Raw genomic sequence first — 21,587 nt, 5'->3', positions numbered from 1 at the left:
TGTACCAATTTTTAATTTTTAATATTTTATAATTTTTATAATTTTAAATTTTTTAATTCTTTAATTTTTATTTTATAATTTTTATCTCTATTACCCTCCCCTCTTTTTCTTTCAGCTTTTGTACATATGATTAGCCTGTTAATTCGGCATTAATTCAGATTTAATTCTACTTAATGATTTTTTTTTTATAGGTTCTTAACATTCTTTTTCTCTTTTTTATTCAACTAGGCTCGGCATTTTGTGTTTAATAACTTCTCCATCTATATTTATTTTTATTTTTATTTTACTTTCATTTGTGACACTTATATATATATATATATATATATTCAACTTATGTAGTATACGTTTCAGCTTAATGTAGTTTACGTTAAATTGTTATAGGGATACCCATATCTCCCTCACTGTTAATGGCATCCTTGCTTACTGAAAAAAAATCTCTATCTCATAGTCAAGTCCCAGAAACCACAGGTAGGGAAACACTGGTCTAGCTGCTAATAAGCAGATAGACAGATGCGAATCTCGCTCTTCTTTGGTTGTTGTTCTGTCTCCATCTACGGAACCAACCGTGTTACTATAAATTTATCCAATCTAGTAATATCTACATAAAGTAGTCTTATAAAGTATATTCTGTAGATAATACCGATAAATATGTACGTAATATAGACTGTAACATCTAACGTACACAATAGATGGGAACTAAGCTAGCATTATTCAAACTTGTTTATTCCTGCTCAAAAGCAGTGAGAACAACGGAAGTGAAGTTGAAAGAGGCTTTCGATTTGTCCACTCCAGCATGATCAAGTAGGATTACCATACATCATACTGGCAATCCCAGATGGTTTCCACGGCTTCCTGATTACTTTAATTAGGGGAATATTTTACGTTAAACGTAAGCCACACCACTCAGCGTGACTATGAGCCCCGCACTCGGTGTGGGTTTAATAGCATTATTCACGAGATCGATGCATTTTTATCTACAAGAAATTGGAGTTACTTTTTTTTTAACATATAATTAACATGTAGACTCTGTGTGATATAAGCGGCCATAAACCATGATTCAAAAACAATGAGCAACGCCAACTTGTAACCAACAAGAACTGTTAAAAGGCAAAAAGAGGTTCTATAAGCTGCGCTCTTATACCCGGAGCAGTCAAGCGTCGAATATTCTTATTACTTGAAATTTATACTAAAATTTGCAATCTCTATCATTTCATCCTTCTGGAGCAGCTTATTAAATTATTTGTTTTGCTTCGTCAGTCATCCATAACCGCTGTAGTCGAGCGGGATTAAGTCAAACAAGAAACGATGCGTCATTCTGTATCCTACCCTCCAGAGAGACGTATGGTGTCTCCGTTCATGCGGGAAATACAGAACGAGATGGGGTTTCTATATGCAGTATATTAGAGATGTTTTTCATTTGTTGTAGGGAACGTCAAAATTAAACCCTGGGGTTTGTAGGCCAAATTAACATTATCAATCATTATACCTCTCGTGTAGTAACGTCTGATTAAATTTGTGAATAGATGGCAAGACGTTATCTAGGCACTCGGTGACAAACTTCTCCATCTTCGAGCTAGATAATCATATTTGCTTTTTTTTTTTTTTTTTGTTTTCACATTTGAATACATACTTGTTATCTTTAACACATTATTGATGGTATTTGGATCGCCTACCCAATGCTTTTTTGGGAGTTATAAATTCAATACTTGTCTTAGTTCGACAATATAATAAAAGAGATAGTAAGGAAACGATGACATATTCGCTTGCGTATAACAGAGAATCAAGGTTCAATTTCTTCGTCCATCTTGGCGGCATTTTTTTTTTTTTTTTTTTTTTTTGAGTTTATTCTTCCCAAAACTGAGTTAGGTGTAATGGACTGTGACAAATTGGAGGCTCTGCTTACAGCATATTTTAAAATCAAAAATACGAATGGTAAAGACTAGGGATTTAATACAGTTAGCGAAGGATGTTCGTGGTTGTTTTCCACTAAGATTATTATTATAATTAATGCCACTCATATACCACGTGAAATTAATAAAATAGTTTATTAAGCCATCACCAGACCAGCTCACAGGTAGATAAGAGATTGACAGGCACCAGGCTCAGAGCAGATAAGTCTGACAGCAGCGTGATAGGTATCGGTAACATACCTGAAAGGTCACTTTAAATTGTATAGTGATTTAGGTGATTAGCTTAATAAAACGATCTCTCTTATTCGTGGGGATTTAAATATATTTATTTATTTTATTTCAATATTCCTATTCTATTATGTTTGCATCCTGGAAGGGCTACATAATGGGTCATCATTCCCTAAGGGGGAGTCATTCTCTGATGGACCCTGAAACAAGCGTGGGTTCCTTGCAGGGGCCGGGACGGACATTATTTTTAAGTCAGAGGCAGAGATGCTAAAACTACTCAGGAAAGAGGCTGAGGCCGGACTCCCAACTCCTCTGTGTGAAATGGCAGCTGTAGAAACAATTGTTATAAAGCCTGTTTGCTCTCTTTATTAACTCTTTTAAGCTATGATTTGTATTACAATATTGCAATTTTAATCGGTGTGGCACATCCAAGTTATGTCCGTGGCCAACAATCTGGGCATTGATAACGATTTATATGTATAGGAATATATGGAGAATTAATTAAATAAGGTAAGTAAAACAATACGAAAGGTGTAAAGAAAGCACACCTAATGCAAACCAAGAGTGTGTAAACTGAACATTCCAATAGAGCTTCTCTCAGCAAAGGAAACAGTAAACCTCTAGCACAGAGGTTCCCAAAGTTTTTCGGTTCACGGCGCCCTTAGTGTCCCAGTAATTTTTTTCACGGCACCCCTAGGCCAAAATAAATACTTAACATAGTGGTTTTCGACCATTTAATAATCTGATTCTGTGTGTGTGTGTGTGTGTAATATTAAAAAATATATATGTTATATGATAGTTATTATAATAATAATATAATTATAAACAAAATTAAAATTCATAATGCAAATTATATATACTTATATCACCACAAAATTAAAGAGATACGGTACAATGGATACCGTACACCTTTTTATAATGAAATAAATATATAAATTTCAAAAAAATAATAAAAAATAAAAATAATAAGTTTAAGTAACTTAAACCAAAATTACATGGCATCCCTGGAATGTTGTTGCGGCACCCCGGTTGAAAACCACTGCTCTAGCAGAAACAAATTAAACAGTGGGAAATGGCCGTGATCTAAAACAAAGATAAACTCATAAAATATTATACGCACAAATAATAAAAAAAATATATTTCTAATGCCAAAATTAAGGTAAATTACAGATAATAATTCACTTTCAAAAATCAAGCATAAATTAATGGTTAGACAAGACATGCATTAATGTACAAAGAGTTACGGTTTACTTAAGAAAGCCAAATTTCGCGATCTAAAGGATGACGATATATCAAAATATATCCACAATTTTAATATATACCCATGGTTTAGACTTTTTTATTTCCTTTTTAAATCTTTTATTTTCTTCTTTTTTTTCATCCTTCCTATTTTTCTATTACCTTCTAGGCTTAGCACTATGTATTGAACACTCCAACTTTTCTTCAATGTATTCTTAAATTAACAAATATATTTTACTTTAAATTCTTTTTAAGCTGCTTTTCGCTTACAGATGTAATTTCCATATATCATGTTTTATTTCAAACTCTCACATCCATCCATATCGTTTTCTATGTCACTATATCACACCAAACATGTTTTTTTACTGGGTCTGACTTAAAAACAAGTACAACAAGTCGGTGTATTTCATAAATGAACGTAAACTGATATTTCATTTTATCTATTTATTGAACTTTGCGGTCCCAACCAGCTTTCCCGGCAACCCCGCAACATATTTCCAATGTTATACCACTGAACAATGTTGATGTATAATTATCGCAAATTCTCTCGTAGAGGGCCAGTTCGTTCTGCATGTAATGTCCATATCACAATGCAATACCGTGAAGGTATCTAACACTATAAAGGCCCAACATAAGTTTGTGATGATCTCCAAGGATCCAGTCGACACTTGAAGTTCCGCCGTGAAGATTCAAAATGAGTAGAAGTCCAATCCAGGAAACCTAATCCAGGAATTATGGTCACGACGAAGAAATCAACTTTTCCTCAAATCTGAGCAGTCCCAGCAGTACAGCAGTTAACAGAAACCTTAATCAGTCTCCGCGTACAGTCCCTGAAACCACAATAACACCACAGCATCACAGTTCATCCATCAAGGAAGCAACTACAATGCAACCCAACAGGCTCATCATGGTGATCTAACCCTCCACTGAAGCCCCAATTCCTCCGATACAAGCCTGCCCGAAAAGCGGCAGGGGTCTCATCAGCAACTGCTCTGAATTATCTAAACCGTAATAATAACAATACAACGGTTGTCGAGTGAGGAGATGCAGGCATAACTGCAGTCGTACAGCGATGCAGATAAACACTGAAGAAGAATATCCCATACAGCAGTTTTGTTTTGTTTGTTTTTTCCTCTCAAAATAAAATTGGCTTATGTTCATTTCAGAAGCACACACCGATGACCAAGAAAATAATATGCCAATGAGAAAAAAAGCCGTTGATTAGGCGAAATTTAAATTTGTAAATCGTAATGGTAATGATTTGGTCTCAGTTTTCACAGAAGAACAAACGTACGTTTCCAACGAGTTTCCCTGGTATTGCACTGCTTGCATACAGATGCCCTTTCCAAAAATTAATCTGCCATTTCTTAAAAAGATAAGACTGCTGAGAACTAGTTTCAGCACTAACTGGTCTCATTAGACAGCAACTGGTGTCTATATGAATTGACACGCGATATACGAAATCAGTTTTCAAAGTTGTAATGTATCTAAAGAGATCTTTTAAAGTGGTGCAATAACAGGGCAACTCGTTACAAAGGAAAGTTTGTTCTGCTGTTAGAAATAAGACCATTTCATTATTCATGCGATGGTCTTATTTATTCATGCAAAGGTCTTAATTCTTTAAATCCTACTGGCCAAAAAGCAGGTGAGATAAGATAATCATAAATATTTACGGTGCAAATAAGTTCAACTGTTTTTGCTGTTCATTGCAATGTGATCCTCTACAACCGCTCAACTAACAGGTATATTTCTCTCAATCTGTTGAGGGTCTTACTGTTTATTAAAAAAAAAAAAAAACAGAATTCTTTCTGAAGAAACTAAAAAAAACACATTCAGGAAATATTTCATTCTGACTGTTACTTTTCTATTAATAATACTAATCTTCCAAGAGTTTAAAATTAAGATAGATCGATCAAATGAATTTAACCAAGCGGTTTTATAAGTGTTAGATTTTGGAAAAAAAGTTTATTTTAATTTATTTTTTGTCTATTGTATAGTTATATTTAAGCTTAATTCTCACCGTAGACGTAGAGCTTACCCTCATTATACATTCAGCAGTGAGCAAACTAAGTTTCCTATTTAGTGCATCGATCTCATATTGTGGAGGCAACTTCACCACGAGTCGCCTTGGTATTACATTATTCTGAATAACGAGCACAGTATTTGTTTGAGCCTGATTCTTATGTAATACTATAATTTTATATACAAACTGGCCAAAAAAATACGAAATTTTCTATTAAGACAGTTACGGGCAGAAGAAATGCGAATAATGCAATATATATGTAAAAAAAAAAAAAAAAACTGACGTGTTGCCTCGTTGAGTATAACTGCACAGCTGCTCGACTGCAGTAATCTGAAGCCAGAATGGGGAAAACGCAAGATAGATCATGCTAAATGTGCACCCACGATAAGATATTTTTCCCCCTATATAATGGGGAAAAAGATCTTATCGTGGGTGCACATTTAGCAGGAGTCAGGATTCAAGAAACGAAAGACAGCTGATTTCGCAAAGCATCCAACTCAGCTTTTAATGACTGGAAAGTAAGTGTTTCTTCCACATCTCAAATGCGTAAATGTGGCATAAAAACAATACTTGAAGAGCGAAGCCGTTGTACTTTAAGGAGAACTGTACGGAAAAATAGAACATCCAGCGTGTAGCAAATAGCATCTGAATTCAATGAAGCCCAAAAATTTCCCTATTTCAACGAGTATATATGGGCACAGGGAATTGAATAAATTGGGCACTGGCGGTCGCCTGCCCATTCGGAAGCCACTTGTTTCAGAGAAAAGGGCAGAAAAATCGGCTTGCAGTGGTACCGAGAACTGCGTGATTGGAGACAGTGGCAAAATGGAAGAAAGTCATGTGATCAGAGAAATTACAATAAAATTTGTTCCAGACCTGGTTATAAATATTTTACAGTTTTTTAATATTAGTAGACTCCCTCCTCACGTAGGTATCTATCCAGTTGAGCTTTGAATTTTCCCAAGCTGTCAGGCTCAAACCAACATTGTACTCAATTTATTCCAATTAATAGCTCGCTGGCTAAAGGAAAACTTCCTGCAGTTAAGTCTAAACCAATCCCCTTCCCCCCGATAATTTCAATTTATGACCAAACGTATTTCTGGAACAGTGAATATTTTACCCTCGTTCATTTTACTTTTACTCTCAGAGCCTGAATGAAATACACCCCTAACTCCTCGAAGGTGTCTTAGTTTTCAAGTTCTGCAGCTCACATATTCGAAGTCTTTCCACAGATAAGCGTCCTTTTGCCAATCTCACCAGCTCGTTACTCGTCTTTTAACCTTTCCAAGAAACTTGATGTCTCTTATCAGCTAAGATCTCTGTGTCTGGACACAGAATTCCGTGTGATTTTACAATTGCCATATACTCGTACAATGATATTATGAATTCTCTATCTCAGTAAGAAAATGTTCGATAATTATCGATAGAGCAACATAAACCCTCCATGCTGCCTGTCCACACCGCACAGAGAACTTCATATCCGACCATATCGTAACTCCCTAATTTTGTAGCATTAAAACTTAGCTGCTGTTTTTCTGACCATCTTCGAAATCTATTTAAGTCGACCTAAAGAAGCTGTTCATTAACTATTCTGTCGATCTTGATATCATCTGCAAATTTTGACTCCACGCACTTTATCACCTGCAGCCATCTTATAATCCATCTAAGGATTTATCCTGTGATTCCAACATGTTCCAGCTTATACAATAACCTCTCCTGCAGGACTGAATCAAATGCCTTGCTGAAATTTAAGTAAACAATGTCGAAATTACTTCCTGCGTCCAGTTTTGTGAGGTTCCTCCTCTATGAAGCTCATTTTAAAATATTTTAATGCATTATCTTGAGGAAAAAAAAGCATATTCATCAGAATAAATGAAAAAAAGGAAATGTCTGCATTAATAAAGCAGCACAACATTTCAATACCTTTGACACTTTTCTTCATGTTCACATACGAGTAGCATTACCAGAGAGAGAGAGAGAGAGAGAGTTATAGAATTAATTAATTTTTTTTATAACGTGGTGAATACCATGCAATTTTTTTATACAAGATATATGTTATCCCATATAGTAGAAACTTCGTTTAAAAATCTATTACTGACTGAGCCGAAATAATTTTAGGAAATCTTGAAATCGCCTCTTCGCCTATTAAATTTTTGGACTTTAACTTAGCAAAATGCAATTCATAACACCCATTATCTGACGATTAGGTTTATGAAATTTCAAGTAATAGTCTGTGGATGAAGTATATATCTTGGGTTGCTGATATAAAATACCATATATTCACATCTAAATCATTTCATTAATGCTTAAACCACCAAGAACGACATTCAGTCATCGGCTGTCACATACTTATCACTATAGCGTTAGCGTAATTGTAGTACTCAAGGGGACAGATACGAGAAGGATTATATCAATTTATTCCCTGAAGAAGGCGGCAACAGCTCCCTTGGGGACTATTTTCATAATAATTTCATGAAGTGTTAACTTTGAGTGATCTGCTTCTTAACATTTCGCATTAAAGCGCACCTTAACATTACAAGCTAAACGCCCTGGGGTGTATATATATATATATTTCAGTTCATAAACAGTGCTTTTATTACACTGGTAAATATTCATCCCTATATTTTAATTATATAATATTGGTGTAGATACACCATAGTTTACCCATAAATTTGAACTACGCATGTAGTGTAAAAGGCATCGTTTTAATAGTACCGTATCTCATATTGCCTTCACAACGAGATAGCTGGTATCGCACTACTTCAAATAAATAACACTTCTCTAGTAGAGAAGACTACTGCTATTTATTTTCAGTGAATACCATCACCACCCAGACGATCGGTTCGATCGTCTGGGTGGTGGTATCCACAATATGAGATACTATTAAAAACGATGCCTTTTACACTACATGGTAGTTCAAATTTATGAGTAAACTATGGTGTATCTACACCAATATTATATAGTTAATTACTTAAACCCATAAGAAATTATGCCTCGTGCATTTCATCTTCTAATACATTATATTTTAATTAACGAACTGAAGAGGTAATCATATATATTTCCACAGAGTTCTTTTTTTGGTTGGTTCTTTTGATTCTTTTTACAGTGGTTCTTTTTTAGCCAAACTCGCATATGCGTAAAGGGGCTACGGTCTTCACCGCGTGCGTCCCTTCTCATATGACAACTCGACCCCAGTGGATTGAAGGTTCATTAAATTTTATTTTGAAATCTTTTAGAAAAAATTTCTACCAAACTTGTTTAAAAATGAAAGACTTAAGTTGTTTATTCTTAATATGAATACTGGTAAAGTTAATATTTTATATTGTTTTAAACCATATAGCACTTCTGCTTTTATGGTCTACTATCTTTTTATTCACTGATGTATATTTTCTGATATATCAAATATTTCTAATCATTCTTGTTGTTCGTCTCTGTACTGTGGTTCTTTGGGTTCGGTTGTTTAAAATTTTCACCGAGGAACTGAGACCACCAGGAGTCAGATATCGTGTCTGCAAATTGCGTGTACTTGATGGTGACGTATCCTATTTTGAGGGATGAAAATCCTGAATTTCCAGGGAGATAAAAAAATAATCGTAGTCCAAAACCGATCAACTGGACCAAGGTGTAAAACTAATTTCCTCATCATCATCATCGTGAACTTGGTCCGGCTTAGACCTGTTCCGTTCTTGGAGGTGGTCTTTTAAGACCTGTACTTTATTGGAGGTGATCTTTTAAGACCTGTACAGGTCTTAAAAGATCACCTACAATAAAGGAACAGGTCTTATCTACTTTTAATTTCTCGCTGATATCTAAATTTCTTTGGTGGTCTAGTCTTGTAAAGCCTAATAATGGTCTTAAAAATCTCATTTGTACTGCTTCTAGTTTGTGTGCATCTTTCTTACCCAAGTCTCACAGCTCTAGAAGAGGGCTGGTTTTTGAAGTGATGTTGTGCAGTCGTAATTTTGTTTCAGTTGTCATTTGTTTTCCGAAGTGGCGTTTAATCGTTCCATTCATTTTATTATATTTTTGTAGTTTAGTGTGGGTGTCTTTCCCTTCATTTGACATTAAATTTCCCAAATAGATGAAGTCAGATATTTGTTCTATTATTTTATCATCAATAACAATTTTGACTCTTTGTATGTTTTTTCCACATAATCCCATTGATTTTGTTTTTGAGGTGGAGATTTTTATCTCGTACTTTTTACCTATTTTATTAAGTTCATTTGCTGCTATCTGTAGTTCATCTTCGGATTTTGCAATTATAACTGATCATCAGCATATAATATAGTTTGGATTTTATTCCTGTTGCTCAACTGTATTTCGTTGTTAATTGTTTGTTTCCATTCTTTAATAATTTTATTGATGTAGATATTAAATAAATTTGGTGATAGTCCACAACTTTGTTTGACTCCTTTATTGGTGTGAATTGGGTCTGAGAGTTGACCATTAAAATATTTTATGCGGACTTTTGAGTTTTTATATAGGCTTTGCATCGCTTTCCGGGGTTGGGTTGGGATATTCTCTTCACGTAGAATCTGCCAAAGTTTTTTTTCCGGTTTACATTTATAATCATGTATAAATGTAAACATAAAACTAATTTATAATCATGTATTCGCCTGGGCATAATAAAAAAAAAAGGGCCTATCAGTAGGATATCAAAAAATTTCGACAAAGTGTGCTAAGCTTTAGTAAATAATTATATTATTACACGAGTAGATACAGTATATTTTATGCGTGTAATTTATAGCTATACTTGTTGCCCTGAATAGAGCTTTTAGAATGAGAAAAGAACCAATTAAAACAATGGCATGTGTTTATGATTTCTGTTATTTCTGGTTTGGGATAGAAAACCTACTTTCCAGGCAGAGGAAAATACAACCCTCGCTCGAGATCGATTAACTCATACACCGAAGTGAAAAACTCCACAATATTTTCCCTCTCAAACTATAATCGAACACTGCTCACCTTTTTACGTTAAACAAAGTTTTATGTAAAGTTGCCCACAGCAGTAACTAGCTTAACTGCTTTTCCTGTTTAGAAAGATGTGGTAAAGTGAAGTTGAGGATAGTATAAGCGAATACAGGAAATTACAAGCGATTACAATCATCGCTTGTAATTTCGTGATATTCATTAAGGAATAAAAATGTTACACTGAATTTAATAATGTTGTAATGTTCGGAAACAAGCCATAGAACTAGATTGGGGATGTGACAAGTATAATATAATACATCCCTGAACCTCGTAAAATTAACAGAACTAAAAAAACTGCAAAAAATAACAAAAAAAAAAAAAAAAGTCTAACACTCATTTTGTTCGCGTGCTATTGCATATGACAGTGATTTAGAACTTTTGTGAGCACTACGGCCAAAGTAGCCGATAAGCCAAAAAGCCTCAATAATGTGCCAGTTCGTATGGTAAGATAACTAATTCCCGTGGTCTTAATCGTGCAATCCGGAATGACTTGCATTAGAAATCCTTACTTCCCTCGCATTAATTCGCTGCCTGCTATCTCGATTGAAAAAGCTTCAGGAATTCCTCCGGTCTCTGAGGGAAATGTGAGCCTAGACCTTGTCAAATGAGTGCCAAGTCCACTAGGAGAGGAGAACTTGATTAATTCAAGAGAGCGGTACCGTATTACATTGCTGCGTATTTCAGTAATATAGCCTATGGTGCCTAGAGTATTATAGCAGTTGAATAGTTGCAGTACTTTCTGTAACGTGACTTGCAAATATCTTCAAGCTGTTTCTTCAACAGGACTATTCATTTAGGTTCTGATATGTGGTTTTGTACCTTAATGCATATTAAATCATGCTACAGTATTATTCATTATAGGAGACTGTTCAACTTCCTAGCAACCGTAGTCAAGAGTAGGTGCGCTGTTCTGTTCGCCCGTTCGTTTAACTCAATGCATGTTTTACACTTACTATGCATGATTATACCTGTTTTAGTATATCTTATAAACGACTTGAACCAGTAGAATTCCAACTCAGAATTGAATAACGGAAATTGCTATTGCCTATAAGGTTGAGAAGCCTCCAATGAAATAGATCAAAGTGTAAATCCCCTAGAAAATGAAAGTGATGAATGGAAAGAAGACTTACCATCAGGAATTCATTTACTTCTTTAAAGGGAAACCATTACTCACAAAGGAGTGCCGAAGAACATCCCCAGGAAGTCAATGATGTTTATCTTTTATTCAACAGTCTCTCTCTCTCTCTCTCTCTCTCTCTCTCTCTCTCTCTCTCTCTCTCTCTCTCTCCATATATAACCTTTAAGTTTTTATTTCAAAACAGCAGGGGTGGAAGCTTAGCGAGTTCAAGGAAAGTTCCATTTACGTACGTGAATGCATTATCGTGGATTTGGGTACAGTTCTGAAAAGCATCTGTAAACATTATTTCTCTCAAAGAAATGTGAAAGACGCATGTTTTTTCCCCAAATGTTTTATTATTAGGCTAGACGGACAGTTTCTAACCTGCTCTTTTCTCATTCAATTGCAAGTCCTATACAATCTTATCAAGTCTTATACGTACTTGGATAGGGTTGTATAGAGTAAAAGGAACAGTGTCATCCATTCTGTAATAACGAACTGGGTCAGCATGTTCACCAAGTACTTCTTGGTGTAACACAAGAAGTCGCTACTCTGAGGACAAACATTTTAATTTTTTTTTTCCGCAAGAAAAACGAAGTACTTGTGCTAATGTCTCTTGCTTGTTTATGCACTCTTTCTATTCAACAAACTTAGAGTAATCATATCAGTTGTGTATTTGGTTTTTGAAAAGAAAAAAAAAAGTGATAATATATTCACACAATTTACATATTAGAAAATAAATATTTTAGGAAAAGTCATATGTAATGGTTTGTTTTCGCTATTGCTCATGATAAAGCATTCTTTACTTGGTTCCAACTGCTGACTTGATAGAAAATTTCAATGTTGCCTTTGCCAAGTTAGCCTGAATATTCGTGAAGACTAAGTTAGTTGATATCGCGGTGCAATCTTTTAGGTTTATGAGGTTCGCATTCCCCTTGCGGAAACAATCATTATTTATATGCCGAAACTATAAGGTAGACACTTAAGTCTGAGAGTCTACGTCCAAGAGATAAATCATTTTAAGTATTAATAACTACAAGCGAAATTTATCCGAAGGATAAAAGAAGGGCGTTGCAAAGATGGATTATATGTCTGACAGTTCTTCCCCTTATAAAAAGCATTAAAATAAAACTTGTTTATATCGAATATCGATGACTAATATCTGTTGATGACAATGGAACTGACATTCCGCAGACAAGCTAAAGATGAACGTCTCACCCCTCTATGAAGAGTTTCCTTTCTGTTTCTTCAAGAGAAAAATCTTTTCTTGTTCAAAACTCCTTTCAAGAAAAGTCGCTATAAGGTGTCTGAATCTTTCTGCATTGAATCGAAACTCAGAGAAAAAAAATATATAAAATAATGATTAGTTAATATCCTTATTTTGATGATTTTTTTTTATTTTATTTTGTTTTAATCATTCACTTATTATTCTGCTAACATTAATATTCTTATATTTCTAAACGTATTTATTCTTCAAAATACGCGTACTCCTGTAATGTTCGGGAAGAGAACCCTGATAAAAGTAAGTATTGCTAGAAATAAGCGAAAGGTTTACGTGAATATTGAATTATTTCCCATATGTTTAGTTTTGGATTCGCAACATTTCTCTTAAAATTACCTTTGTTTTAATTTCACTGAAGGTCACAGTATGCCGTAAATCATGTAAGGTCTTGGTCAGACAGATTAGTTACTCTGCATTACGGAAAATATATCTGGCTCTGTCTTTTTGTATAAAGAAAGCCTTGCGGTGAGGCGAGCCACTCTCATTACTTAATTTGCGATGGCTCCATTTCCCTGGACATTTGATGTTTCAACTACAAACTCCCCGATGCTTGTCCCCTGGCACACTGGTTGCTCACGACACCGAAACAAAGTCGGAAAACACAGTCGCGTGCGCTGAAAGAGATGTTAACTTAAGTAACCAGGTGTAAACAAGCTGGAAACGTAGAAAAGTTCGTGTTTCCATTCTCCTGGGTTGGTAGTTGGAGACAATTAAGGGAGTGTAGTTTATCTCTTACCTGGACGTTAGTCACGCTTCTGTGCAAATAGAAAATTGAAGTAGAAAAATTCGCTTTATGGAGTGACAGTTAATTCCCTTCTATTAAGATGTCTTGGGTAGATTAAGGAAATCAAGAATAATGGAAATGTAAGGTCCCAGCCTTACAATAAATTATAAAGTTTGTTAAATATTGGAAGAATTAATTGTGGCGTATATAGTTAGTTTCAGACAAGTATCATTTGTTAAGAAACACTGAAATTCGAAGGTTAGTCCAAACACACCCAGTTAGTTAAATCTCGGTTGTATGGAAAAATTCCTTAAGCGAGTCAGTAAAAGCAATCATAATGGACCGAAACAAATCCCACTTAAGACAGGAGCATATACACTATAGAAAGGGCGCTGAGTGCGGAAGTGGCCCTATTAATAAATTTCACGGTTCGACCTCTAGCAGGTGTGGGCGACGTAGTAATGGGGGTGAGGTCACAAAGAAAGCCTGAAACTCTCTTAGCTGACCGGAACTTACGTTTAATTTCGAGAAATTACCAGTATTTTCCAGATTATCGGAAGTTCGGTCACACTAGGAAAAAGAAAGCACGCCCACGGAAATGAAGGGAGACGAATAGGATCACGGATGAAAGGATGTGGAAGTCAACGATTGGCCAGTAAGAAAGCGGTGGGAAATTTGAGAGAAAGGAGAGAAGGGAAGAAAAAATTGATACTGATCATTTCGGAGAGGAGTTTTTGTGGTGGAAGCAGTCCTGGGGAGATGGAAGCTGTAGTGGGAGAATTGATTATAAGAATTTTTTTTGTGAAAGTCTAGAGTCGGAAGTATCGTTCCCTTGAAGAAGTTAATGCAGTCAATGGAGGAAGAATGGTGAAACGCCCTAGAGGCAAATTTCTCGATTGAGCAGTTGAGTGACTAGTCGACCCGGAAGGTATCCCAGTCCTCGGACGCAACGCAGATGGAGGAAGAAAGGAGATAAGATCCGGTATTATCTTCAGCCGTGCAGTACCCGGTAGAGAAACCCAGGATAGATTACTGTGTTCCCCGGATGAGCAACCTTTCGCTTTCCAGTCCTCACCCCGAGCAGATAGGAAGAGAGACCGAGAAGGGAGGAATACCAGACCATTGCGTAAGTGTTAGAATAAGTACTGAGAATATAATTTGTAAAAAGGGGAACTAATTTAATAATGAAAAGGACTCTAGGAGGACGCTATAAGTTTTAAGAGAGAATGTCAAAGTACTAAAAATATATACATATATATTTGAACGAGTGTAATACTTAAGGAGTGATAATTTGATTTAGTATAGAGATCAGAGTAATGCAATTTAAGAGTAAGTTAATCTGTAGTAGGAAGTAAAAATTTTGTCCTTGAATTATTGTGAATGTTAAATTGCTGTGAGTATGACTTATTTGGGGTAGAAAATGATTAAACAGGTAAACAATTAAATGAGCATCTAGCCCTAATTGTGAAATAGTGGATTAATTGAACGGAAAGGTAACTAAGTAAATTGGTTGGATATTGTTGACTGTTGACATGTTTGCAAGTAAGGATTCTGGAATGAATATACATGTATTTCCTAATAAGTTGGGAAACGAGCACTTATGAAATTATATTTTGTCTGTTCATTGGCTGATGGTGGTTTATTGACTTACATGGACTGTTAAGGAGCAAAGAGACAGATTGTGCATTGTGAGGGGTAATAAATGCCCGGACCTACTGAAATCTTTGTAGAGCAACATGAAGAGACACAGTGATATATATGTAGATATATATGAGTATTAGGATTTAGTAGTTCTTTTGATAACAAGGTTGACTGTAAATTACAAGATATATACACATTTAAAAATTAGTAAAATAACAAGTGTCAAACTAAATACTGTATTCTGTTAAAGGTTATTGTAATTTTCTTATATATAATATGACAATAAAAAACAAATTTGTATATTCTACATTCTTGTGTGTGTGTCTGTCATTTCTAAACTCAGCCAGTCCAGTGGAAGAATACCTTAATATATTAGGGGTCCCCGTGAGTCTGGGAATTTTCTGAAATCAATCAAGTCAGGTGTAAAAGTGGGAGGGGTTAAAATAAGGGGATATAAAAAAAATATAACATAATATAATATAATTGTAGGCCTCTTTGAGGAATAGGATTTTCAGAAAAAATAAAAATAGCTTCAAACCCACCCCCACAATTGGCGAGCGTAAGCCAGGATAATTCTGCACAACGGAAGGCTGAGTTCAGAACGACAGGAAAATATATATACATGTGTATATATATATGTAATCCAGTTGCTGAAACTGATAGAAAAAATTCAGCTGGCGAGCCAGAAAGTGAAAAGTGAAAAAGTAAGTAGTTAAAGTGGGTACTGAAATAGAATTTCCTTGTGTTTAGAATTAGGTGAATTAAGTTATAGAATAAGAAAGGTATTGACAACAAATAACTAGTTAATTAGAATAAACCCCCTCCTCGAAAGATAAGTCATGGCTACAAGGAGAGCGAACAGCAGTAGGGATAGAGAAAGGGAGGAAAATATCAACGGGCAGGAGATATCAGGAGAAGCAATTGTTAGTATAGGGAATGATAATAGGGGCCCAATTAAGTTAAGCAAATTTTTAAAAGTATTTAAAGGGGAACCATCAGAAAATGTGGAACATTTTCTGAGAAAACTGAAAATGATTAAGGAAAAGGAAGAATTAACGGAACTAGAAATAGTCATGATGGCGGAATTCAAACTGGAAGGCAGGGCCCAGACTAGGTATTTAGAGGAAACCCAAGGGATGGAAATAGAAACATTAGATAATTTTGAAAAGATATTAAAGAAGTTATTTTCCCCAAAGATCACGTTTCTGGAAGGGATCGGGATATTAAATAATTACAGTCAAAATAATCGCGAAAGCATAGAGGACTATTACAAAAGATTTTTAACAGTAAAATTAAATACTGAAGTATCAGAAAAAGAAAAAAGTGCCTTTGACAAAATCCTGATGGGACAGTTTTTGATGGGGGTCAGAGATAAATATAAGCGAGAAATCCTTAGGAGAAAACCCAATTCATTAGCTGAGGCCATGAAACTAGCCACTGATGAGGAAAAGCTAGATCTCCAAGGTCGGGGGGCAACAAGAGGGGACATAAATATAGTATCAACTGGAGAAGGGACAAAACCGAAAGGTAATAAAGAAAGGGAAGGCGAAATTAAGCTAGAAGGGCTAGAGAAACAGATAGCGGGAATGGAAATAAAATTAAATAAATTATTAGAGCAATTAAACACGAAAAATAATGCACTAGATGAAAATAATAGGCAGGGGGGCGAAAGACCGCAAATAGGGCAGAGCACAAGAGGCAAGTACAACACAGAGGGGTGGAAAGGGGAAGTCAGAGAAGATAGGCGAAATGGACAGAAGAGGTGTTACATATGTGGGGGCAAGGAACATCTCGCTAGATATTGTCCACACAGGAATAGCCAAAGGGGATACCGCGGAGGTAGTAACTACAGCCAGGAGCAAAACCCTGGGAGGAGTGAACAAGCATTACACATAAACACAGCCAAAAGAAAAAACATATCTTTAGGCGCTGTAAGTGATAACGGAAGGGGGAACGACCTGTTATATGTAAAGGGAAGCTTAGGAGGGGTACCAGGTAAATTTCTTGTAGACACAGGAGCCTCGAGGTCAATATTAATGTGGGATTACCTCATCAGATACTGCAAAGGGTCAAATAACGGAGATGTGAGATGTTGCCGCGAATTTCTTGTGAAAGGGGTAGGTGCTGAAGAAATTCACACCAACTATATAGTCAAAGACAAGATAAGAATACAGGGATGTGAAATCATGATACCCCATTCATATTTAGTGGCAAATAGGGTGAATAGTCGTCGACATGACGCAATACTAGGCACGGACCTACTAAAGAAGTTAAGAGCCAAGATAGATGTGGGGAGTGGCTGCATTAACTTCGATAATGATACCCCTGTGAGTAATAAAGTAGGCAGAAGGCAAAATGCTGGCGGCAGAGCCCAGTATGAGCCAGAGAGAGGGGAATCTTCAAAGGGAACGAGTGTGAAACAATTAGAAGGGTGTAAGGCAAACACTGTTAATAAAGTTCTGGTGGCACAAGAAGAATTAAGGGAATTGAAGAAGAACAACAAAACTAATAAGAATAATGAGAGAAAGTGTCGAGAAAGTGGAAGGATGCTACACGTGGGAGTTTTGGAAATGAGAGAAAGGGTCAATAGAAAATCTGGAAAGAAAACGTCTCGAAGGGAAGAGAAACGTGAAGACAGCGAACTGTTAAATAAAGTGGAAGAAAGTGGAGGTGAAAAGAATGACAACTTGGTAGATGAATCAACAGAGCCGAAAAGAATCGAATGGCCATGGAACCACAGAGCTGAAACTTCCTATGGGGAAAGGGCCCTCAAGTTGAAAGAGACAAACAGGCTACAACAAATGTATTTAGGAGCAGTATTTAATGAAAACATAGGATGGGAATAGTTTAGTGGAAAAAAAAAAAAAAAAAAAAAAAATTTATGCAATTAATTAATGTACATGTATATAATTGTATATAGAAAATTTAGAAGGGGAGATAGATTGTAATTAATAAGTAGGCCCTGGAAGAAGGCACATCCGCCTGAGGACATGTATAAAATTTATATATATAGGATATAAATTTTAGGGGGAGAGGAATGCAATGTAAGGTCCCAGCCTTACAATAAATTATAAAGTTTGTTAAATATTGGAAGAATTAATTGTGGCGTATATAGTTAGTTTCAGACAAGTATCATTTGTTAAGAAACACTGAAATTCGAAGGTTAGTCCAAACACACCCAGTTAGTTAAATCTCGGTTGTATGGAAAAATTCCTTAAGCGAGTCAGTAAAAGCAATCATAATGGACCGAAACAAATCCCACTTAAGACAGGAGCATATACACTATAGAAAGGGCGCTGAGTGCGGAAGTGGCCCTATTAATAAATTTCACGGTTCGACCTCTAGCAGGTGTGGGCGACGTAGTAATGGGGGTGAGGTCACAAAGAAAGCCTGAAACTCTCTTAGCTGACCGGAACTTACGTTTAATTTCGAGAAATTACCAGTATTTTCCAGATTATCGGAAGTTCGGTCACACTAGGAAAAAGAAAGCACGCCCACGGAAATGAAGGGAGACGAATAGGATCACGGATGAAAGGATGTGGAAGTCAACGATTGGCCAGTAAGAAAGCGGTGGGAAATTTGAGAGAAAGGAGAGAAGGGAAGAAAAAATTGATACTGATCATTTCGGAGAGGAGTTTTTGTGGTGGAAGCAGTCCTGGGGAGATGGAAGCTGTAGTGGGAGAATTGATTATAAGAATTTTTTTTGTGAAAGTCTAGAGTCGGAAGTATCGTTCCCTTGAAGAAGTTAATGCAGTCAATGGAGGAAGAATGGTGAAACGCCCTAGAGGCAAATTTCTCGATTGAGCAGTTGAGTGACTAGTCGACCCGGAAGGTATCCCAGTCCTCGGACGCAACGCAGATGGAGGAAGAAAGGAGATAAGATCCGGTATTATCTTCAGCCGTGCAGTACCCGGTAGAGAAACCCAGGATAGATTACTGTGTTCCCCGGATGAGCAACCTTTCGCTTTCCAGTCCTCACCCCGAGCAGATAGGAAGAGAGACCGAGAAGGGAGGAATACCAGACCATTGCGTAAGTGTTAGAATAAGTACTGAGAATATAATTTGTAAAAAGGGGAACTAATTTAATAATGAAAAGGACTCTAGGAGGACGCTATAAGTTTTAAGAGAGAATGTCAAAGTACTAAAAATATATACATATATATTTGAACGAGTGTAATACTTAAGGAGTGATAATTTGATTTAGTATAGAGATCAGAGTAATGCAATTTAAGAGTAAGTTAATCTGTAGTAGGAAGTAAAAATTTTGTCCTTGAATTATTGTGAATGTTAAATTGCTGTGAGTATGACTTATTTGGGGTAGAAAATGATTAAACAGGTAAACAATTAAATGAGCATCTAGCCCTAATTGTGAAATAGTGGATTAATTGAACGGAAAGGTAACTAAGTAAATTGGTTGGATATTGTTGACTGTTGACATGTTTGCAAGTAAGGATTCTGGAATGAATATACATGTATTTCCTAATAAGTTGGGAAACGAGCACTTATGAAATTATATTTTGTCTGTTCATTGGCTGATGGTGGTTTATTGACTTACATGGACTGTTAAGGAGCAAAGAGACAGATTGTGCATTGTGAGGGGTAATAAATGCCCGGACCTACTGAAATCTTTGTAGAGCAACATGAAGAGACACAGTGATATATATGTAGATATATATAAGTATTAGGATTTAGTAGTTCTTTTGATAACAAGGTTGACTGTAAATTACAAGATATATACACATTTAAAAATTAGTAAAATAACAAGTGTCAAACTAAATACTGTATTCTGTTAAAGGTTATTGTAATTTTCTTATATATAATATGACAATAAAAAACAAATTTGTATATTCTACATTCTTGTGTGTGTGTCTGTCATTTCTAAACTCAGCCAGTCCAGTGGAAGAATACCTTAATATATTAGGGGTCCCCGTGAGTCTGGGAATTTTCTGAAATCAATCAAGTCAGGTGTAAAAGTGGGAGGGGTTAAAATAAGGGGATATAAAAAAAATATAACATAATATAATATAATTGTAGGCCTCTTTGAGGAATAGGATTTTCAGAAAAAATAAAAATAGCTTTTTACCCACCCCCACAGAAATACTCATGCAAACCTTCACTGGAATGCATAATCATTTCTTGCTTTGCTACTAGGCATATTCAAATAACTTGTAGTCATGGACTGTACGTAAGAATTTCATTTTATTTAACCCCTTGCAAAAAAAAAAACAAAAAAAAACAGGTTTATTTTAAAATCCCGACATCTTTTATAACTCTTTGCATATAAGTGAAAATTATCATTAAACAAAAACGTCAGAGTGGGAACTTTGCCATTAAAAGTATGTCTGAGGGGACTCCATTGAGCTAAAAGTATGCGGCGTCGGTATATTGTCTGTAAAATGCTTGTGCTATTGGTCAGCGTGCATTTTGGTGGGATGAAAACCACAAATGCCCTGGAGATAAACCATGTAACTCGCTCTCGAGACCAACTAACCCTTAAAATATGAAACAAAACACATAAGTTCCTCCGTTTCAATGAGTATTTTGTAACTTTCAACTGGCGTGGGAAATAGATTCCACGATTTCTGTTGATATAGATGCCCCATGCTATCAGAGGAACAGTAATGGAACAGATGCCCCATACTATCAGAAGAACAGAGCAACTAAAGTGAGTCGTGTGCAACGACTCACTTTAATTGCTGAAAAATTGAAATTTAGTTTAGATGAAAACTAAATCTTACCAAAAAGCGTTGAACGGATAATGGCTTCTTCCCCCCACCTCGGGTGAATAGGATCAACAGAATTCTTGTTTAAATGCTGATATAAATATAAATCTGAGCTTTATGATAATGACTAGAAATGCCGCTTTTGTCCTCTAAAATATTCTGATGAAAAATCTGAACAGTCAGGTGCAGTGGCGTATCCAGGTAACATCGTAAGGGAGGACATGGCAATCAGGCTTTCGAGTTTTTTTTTAGAATGTCTCCTGCGTTCTATTCCTTTAATTTCAAATTATTGGTTGGGGGGCATATATGCCCTCTCTGTCTGCCCCTGAATACATCCCTGATCAGGTGACTAGATTCAGTGCCAAGCGAAGGGTAGGGCGCGATTCCATGATGATTGGGTTACATCTCCAGGTCTTAAGCTGTTTGTGTTTTGAAGAGTAATCGTAATGTTTTGCGTTATTTATCACACGTTCTTACATTATAATTAGTCTGAAGTAAATGTATAAATGTTTTGTACTTGTAGTTTTTCTTAAAACATTGGAAATAATTTTCCGATGATTTCAGAAACTTTTTTTTTTTTTTGTCAATTTCTATGATTTTTTTTTTTTTTTTGACAATATCTGATTTTTATCGTATCATTGGATATGCTATAAAAACAGTCATTCTCATAGATTTATTGATTTGTTAAAAGTCGCTAAAGCTGGTAGAAAAAAATCCCAGTAAGAATTT

The 21,587-nt window shown here is 35.7% G+C and overlaps 1 protein-coding gene across 2 annotated transcripts in view; it reads right to left on the bottom strand.

Annotated features, from left to right (window-relative positions):
• The window catches only part of LOC150089286 (synaptogenesis protein syg-2-like), a 684,886-nt gene that overhangs the window by 583,736 nt on the left and 79,563 nt on the right, over positions 1-21,587 (bottom strand). The window contains exon 1 of one of the 2 annotated variants that reach the window (XM_090368467.1): positions 3,134-3,213. The exons of the other annotated variant lie outside the window; for it this stretch is intronic. Within the exon in view, the coding sequence (XP_090224593.1) occupies positions 3,134-3,140 (7 nt within the window). The 5' untranslated portion in view covers positions 3,141-3,213. Of the gene's footprint in view, positions 1-3,133; positions 3,214-21,587 lie in introns of those variants that run through there. 2 annotated transcript variants of the gene reach the window in all.

Source organism: Mastigoproctus giganteus, chromosome 2 (genome assembly GCF_048544385.1).
Source record: "Mastigoproctus giganteus isolate SK-2022 chromosome 2, ASM4854438v1, whole genome shotgun sequence".
Lineage (NCBI taxonomy): Eukaryota > Metazoa > Arthropoda > Arachnida > Uropygi > Thelyphonidae > Mastigoproctus > Mastigoproctus giganteus.
The sequence above is the reverse complement of the archived record's forward strand: the minus strand, read 5'-3'. Positions and strand labels throughout refer to the sequence as shown.